A 6427-nucleotide genomic window follows, 5' to 3' on the forward strand; every position below is an offset into this window, starting at 1 on the left:
TATTTGAAATTCAAACACGTCGAGCTTGATTTGTTCTTTGCTCGTGAGAAAGTTGCTTACGAAAGAATTGTTGTAAGTGAAGTTCCAGTGCCTTGATCAAGTTGCTGACATACTTACCAAGTCGTATCCTCCACATTTTTTTTCAATTGTAGAGTAAACTTGGTGTTACAAGACGTGAGTGATGGGTGAATATTAGAGTAACTAAGAGTCAGTTGGAGTAGTTAGTTTGATTAGAAGTTAGTCTGCTTAGGATTTGTTAGCAGTAGTTGCTGCTATTCTTCTTTGTATAAAGCATGTTATTCATAGTTTGAGCAGTACTAAATATGCTATTCTTCTTTGTATAAAGCATGTTCTAAAAAGCATGGACTAAATATGTTATTCAATTAATAGAAGGTTGTTATGCTCAAGTAGGTCCCTCATCGTCTTGAGGGCATGTTTACACTTAAAAGAATGTTCATCCTTAAAGCAGGTGCCTGGCCATTTTCAAGGGAATGAAGGGTTGGTACTCCTTTGATCCTGGCAAATGGTCCAACTAAACCTCTTTTCAAGTTGAGTCAACGTGAAGGTCAACATTTTGAGTTGCTGATTATGTGTCCTTTTATAAACAACTATAATTAAATTAAGGCCTTAATGGTGAAATGAAGATTGAATTACTTGAATACAAATAAATTTAAATAAATTGTTGAAGCTTTACATGGATGAGACTAATTTAACTCAAATTAATTTACTCGCATATAATTTACGTATACATAATTTGAACTTAAAATTTTAAAATTTCTAAAAGTTGAAAGTTTTCGTTAAGCCAAGATTTTGAATTTAAGATTTGAATAACTTAAATTCAAATAAATTATTGGTGATATCAAATTTTAATTAAAAATTAATAAATCGATCACTTTTCAAAATAAAATTCGAAATTTGTAATTATTATACTAAGAATCCATTTTTCAAATTGTCAAAAAGGTTATAAATTTCTTATGTTAATCCAATATTACCTGATATATATATATATATATGAATTAAGATATGAATGATTAGATGGAATAAATACATTATAATTTAAATAAAAATATTGCCCAATTAGATCTTTTACAAAGAAGACTTCAATAAGTCTATAAAACTAAGCATAATTTAAATAAATGGATAAATATATTTAGTACATTTGAATTCATATTTTTCTACACTTATAGTAGTATCGATACGAGTTAAATTAAAATTGAGTCGATTGTTAAAAATAATTTATGTAAAATTTCACTCACCATCTAAAATCTTGTGAGCCATTTAATTGAATTTTCAAATCAACCCCTCCTTTAATTTTAAAAAAATACTTTAAAAATTAAAACTCCCCACAAAAACGAGAGTACCAAATTGGTAGGCCCAATTTCAGATGAGAAAAATGAAATTAGCCTTATAGTCCAAGCCCACTACTATATAAACGATAATTTGGGGAGTTTAAGTGAGTTGGTTGCATGGATACCAGAAAAATGGAAATGCTCACCCCTTTCGCACCTTCACCCCACCACTCTTATTCCTTTTCCAAATCTTTGATCTTTCCCCCCAGGTTTCATCCCCTCTCTCCCTCCCTCCCCGTCCGCCTCCGTTCCTTTTCCCCTACCCGCCCTCCACGTTGTCTCTCTGCCGGCTCCCCTCCACCTTCTCCGCCTGACTCTGACCCCCCAGGTTTCCACCTTTTTTTCTCTTTTTTTTTTTTAACTTTTGCTGATTGTGTGTTCATGCGATTGGAGTTGGATTTGGATTAATTTCTTTGATTTTTTCTTGTGTGTGTGAATAATTATGGAAAATTTAGACTTTGGATATTTTCCGCTCATATTTTGTCTTTTCTTTCTAGTTGTCAAGTTGTTTTCTTTTCTTCTTCCTTTAAAATTCAGTCTTGAAATTGCAAATATGTTAGTTGTAAGTTCAGAAGCTTAGTGTAGCAATTAATAGTTGCTTTCTCTCTTTATTTTCTTTTTTCTGGATTAAGAATCAAAAAAGGAAAAGAAAATTTTAGATTACCAGTAACATTTCTGGCTCTTCAAAAGTGGATGAGTGTTTTGTTTGTTACTGTTTTCCATAATTAACACCCAAGTGAACATAGTAGATTAGTAGTGTATTTTTTAACAAGAACTGGTACTTAATTTTACACATCATCCGTTAATGCATCATTGGAGTAAAAGCAACTGTTTAGAACCATTGTTACTTGGAATGCGGATTGGTCTGGTACGAGGAATGAAAACTAGAACCAATTCACAATTCGATAGGGCAGTCTTCTTTGTTTCCTTAGTAGGAACGAAATATGATTTATTGAATGTAAAACTTTTCTTTTGGGAATTTTTATATAGTTTTGTGTTATCATAAGTAAAATTTGAAGCTTGTGATTTGTTTCTTTTATTCGATGATTTTTATAATAGATTATATGTTAATGGGATCACGAATGTGTGTACCAATTTGAAAGTTGCTATGGAGATGGTGATTTTTGGTGATAGAGATCAGAAATATCTGTCGTGACAATGTAATGCTACCAAAGGGCGGTATTAAAAGACCCATATTTTTTTCATTGCATATAATTAGCTAAATTTGACTCTTTCTTGTTTGCTTGTTGTATTTGAAGTCAAGATTCCATTGAAACTGCTTTGAAGGCAACCAGTTCTGGTATTCTTATGATCCTTTTGTCTGTGGAACAGGATTAGAGGGAAAGTTGTCTAGATTTCAGGATCGTGCACGGATCTTCTTTGCTGTTCTTTTCTGGATGTCTCTGTTTTTCTGGTCTTCTTCATGGGATGGGAGGAATACTGGTAAACCTAACAAAGGATCTCGATTTAGAAGATAACCTAGTAAGAAATTTGGTTCTGTATATAAATATCAGACTCAGATAGATTAGTACCAGAAATACGCGAAGAAAATTAAAATATAGGTAAAGAACTTGTACTTTGTTTTCTTTCATTTCCAATTAGCTTTTGTTATATTAGGGAAACATATTCTTGTAACATCTTATGGAATCAAATATCAAGGTTTTCCATTTACCTTCTGGGAGGTAGATAAAAGTGAGATGCCACACAATGTAATCGTTCCTAATTACATATGTTTGTCATGGATAGGTAATTATTGTAATTAGTGAGTCCCATCGAATTGAGTATAATTGTAGCACCCCAATTACTTGCTTCATTTCTTAGGAGATGCTGAGAATTGGAGGAACTATGCAAGTAATTAGTCTTGATGACTTTCATACTTTAGCTTTTTTATTTCTTTAAGATGTAGTTACACTCTACTAGCCAAACACATATAGAGAGTTATAATTCTTTGTAATTACAAGAGGGTGTTATTACTACTGTAGTAATAACACTTTCTTGCAATCACTCTATGGTGTCACAACACACCTTTAACTTGCTTTTTTTGTTGCCTACATTCATAGTTAACTCTTTTTTGTCTAGTACCTAATTAGATATCATTAGAGTAATTTGATACTACCAGTCGGCTACGTTTTGAATGCATGAATTGCATGTTTATCACTACTTGTTCCCTTCTGTGCATGGTTTAGATGCTAGCCAATTAGATTATGATTGAGGTTTTATTTCTTCTATTTGTTGGATTATTGATTAGCGAACAAGGTCATGAATTATGACATAAGGGCATTTCTTAACAAGGGTGTGGGTTCTCTTTATGATACAAAGATTGATAACCTATGTTTTTGCAGTGATTTTGTATATTAAAGCCTCTAACAGATTATATTATTCTTTTTCAATTCCTGCACTTTGTCTATGTTAACCTGATAAATCACTAACAACCAAGGTCATGAACTGTGACATTTGAATCTTTGTGGTATGTATATTGGTGTGAATTTGGGAGAGGTCATATATATTCACCCTTGGTGGTTCTCAGGCCATGATAGTGTAAGTTTAAATGTCACAGGTATCCAATATTTGATAAAATGGCCATATTAGACAGGTATGTAACGTAAAAGAATGCTGCATGTTTCTAACTGGGTTTTTCTTTAAAAATATTGTTCTCTTGTATGATATTACAGTATCGCTGCTAATTAGTTGATGATTTTGAGCATCAATAAGGCCCAAATTCTGTAGTAGCTTCATCAAAGAAGGTAAAGCTTGGCTTAGTGTGACTGTGAATTTGGAGAATTAGCTTCCATTTTAGTCTATGTAAAAGATGGATTCAACTTAGTTGGCACTATATGGAAGCAGGTTTAAATTTTCTTCAGTAATCAGAAATAGGCAGAGATATGAGAAGTTATGGAAGTGAAAACATGGTGAAGTGGCAGTATGATGTCCACAACGTGATTTGGGAGTATTATCAGGGAAAAAATAGCTGGTTTTCCATGGTTGAGATTTGTGGCTTCTATTTGCCTTTCAACTTACAAAGTATCTTAACCAAAATGCTTGGTTAAAATCAATGGCTGACAGTCTTTTATCCATGCATGGGAACGAAATTATATATAAGATCATTATTTGATACATTACTGAAAGAGTTTTTAGGAGGTAATAAAAAAAATTATAAGAATAAAAATAACCTTTTAAGAATAAAGATACCATATTTTAAAAAAAAAAATGTGATTAAAATAATTTAAATTTTCGACAATTTTTTAACAATTATTTTAAATATTTAAAAAAAAGGTACTAGTAATTTTAATTTCTTAATTTTTTATATTTTAAAAATATTTTGATTCCATATTTTTAACCTTTTGATTTCTTAAAATAATTTCTAATTTTTTTCCCCAAAAAACTCCAGATATTGGATAAGGCATTGCCCATTAAGCCCATGACCATGATCCAAGTTCATTTTAAAGACCTTTCTTAATGTACCATTTGAGTTCAACGATTTACAACAAAGGATGACTATTATTTTGAAACAGTAAGAGTATTTATTTTATGGAAAATAATTTATGGAAAATACTTTTATATTTTCATATTTTTTTTAAAAAAATTGATTAATAGAAAATAGTTTACTGGTAATAAAAATAAGTTTTTTTTTGGTGAAATTAACTTCGTTATTTTTTAAATGGAGGTTCTTATAAATAACTTTATTTTTATATGAAAATTAACTTGAATAAAGTTAAATTTTATTATATTAATAATAAGTTTTTAGTTTTAATTTTTAAAAATATTAAAAATATTCAAATACTAAACATATATATTTTAAATTTTAATATTATTAAACATACATATTTATATTTAATCATATATTCAATTATTATAATTAATATGATTTATTGTTTTAATAAAATTATTTAATAATACTATTTTATTTCAAAAATAAAATTTATCATTAATAATAATTTTAAATTTTAACTAGTATTTTAATATATTATTGAAAAATTATATTAATATTTTAGTAATAAATATATATTACAATTTATACATAATAATAATAAACACTTGATATAATAAAATATGACTATTTTAATAATATAAATATGAATATTATTTCAATATTAGTTAGCTTCATTTATCTCTTCTAACTTCTATTTGTCATTGCCATGCTTAATAAATGTAACTTCAAATTAAGTTTTACTTAGTAATTAGTTATTATTAAATTTATATAATATATTATTTATGTGACCCTTCAATTTTTCAAGAAAAGGTCATTTTAGCTCTCTGTACAAATTTTCACCTCTTTTAAACTTGCGTTATTTGTTAAATCATCCCAAAATTAATAGAAAAGTTAATATTTTTTGACATGACATACACATGGATTGCTACATTAACAACTAATTTTTTATAAATATTAAAAATATTAAAAATTATCTTAAAAATATAAAATATATTTTTAATTTTTAAAATTTTAATTAATTGTCAAAGTTGACAAATATTAATTTTTTTATTTATTTTGAGATGATCTGATAAATAACGAAAATTAAGTTAAAAAAATGAAAAATGAAAATAAATTTTTTATAAAGTTATCATGCCTGTAATTTGACGCTTAGAATCGGTCACTTATGCACAGCTGAAACCTGAACGTGTAGTCTTCAAGTTCATCAGCAGTCTCGTGTTGACGAGAGTAGACAACCAAACTCAGCACAGCCATATACCTCCTCCACAATTTGGACTTAATGTTGAATACCATTACCTACTTTATGTCCATTACTGTAACTTCATACTTTTCAAAACAGAAAGAGACGTAAGGCCATATAGCTGTCCGCTCAATCTATCAAAATCATAACATAAACATGCTTAATAAATAAATGATGTAGATTCTTCTGAGATGGCCATTATTGATTTACATCGTCTCACATGATATCTAGTAGAATTGGTTTTCCCCCCCTTGAGGGCAGGTAAGTGGGGTCCGATCAAAACTCTTTCTTGGGAGAAAAGTAACCTGCTTATGACAAAAACAGGAGTTGAATGGATATCACCTTCATCCTGGATGCTTTTTCAGCTGCAACCTCTTTACTTATTTTGCATTAAAACTAGAGACGGGG

At 29.3% G+C, this 6427-nt stretch overlaps 1 protein-coding gene across 1 annotated transcript; it reads left to right on the forward strand.

Moving 5' to 3' along the window:
* Positions 1-1437: 1437 nt before the first annotated feature.
* Positions 1438-3020, forward strand: LOC107914518 (uncharacterized). The gene is made up of 2 exons (XM_016843458.2): positions 1438-1677; positions 2682-3020. Exons 1-2 carry the CDS (start codon positions 1467-1469, stop codon positions 2825-2827), a joined length of 357 nt encoding a protein of 118 aa, XP_016698947.1. The 5' UTR covers positions 1438-1466; the 3' UTR covers positions 2828-3020.
* Positions 3021-6427: the final 3407 nt, after the last annotated feature.

Source organism: Gossypium hirsutum, chromosome D10 (assembly GCF_007990345.1).
Source record: "Gossypium hirsutum isolate 1008001.06 chromosome D10, Gossypium_hirsutum_v2.1, whole genome shotgun sequence".
NCBI lineage: Eukaryota > Viridiplantae > Streptophyta > Magnoliopsida > Malvales > Malvaceae > Gossypium > Gossypium hirsutum.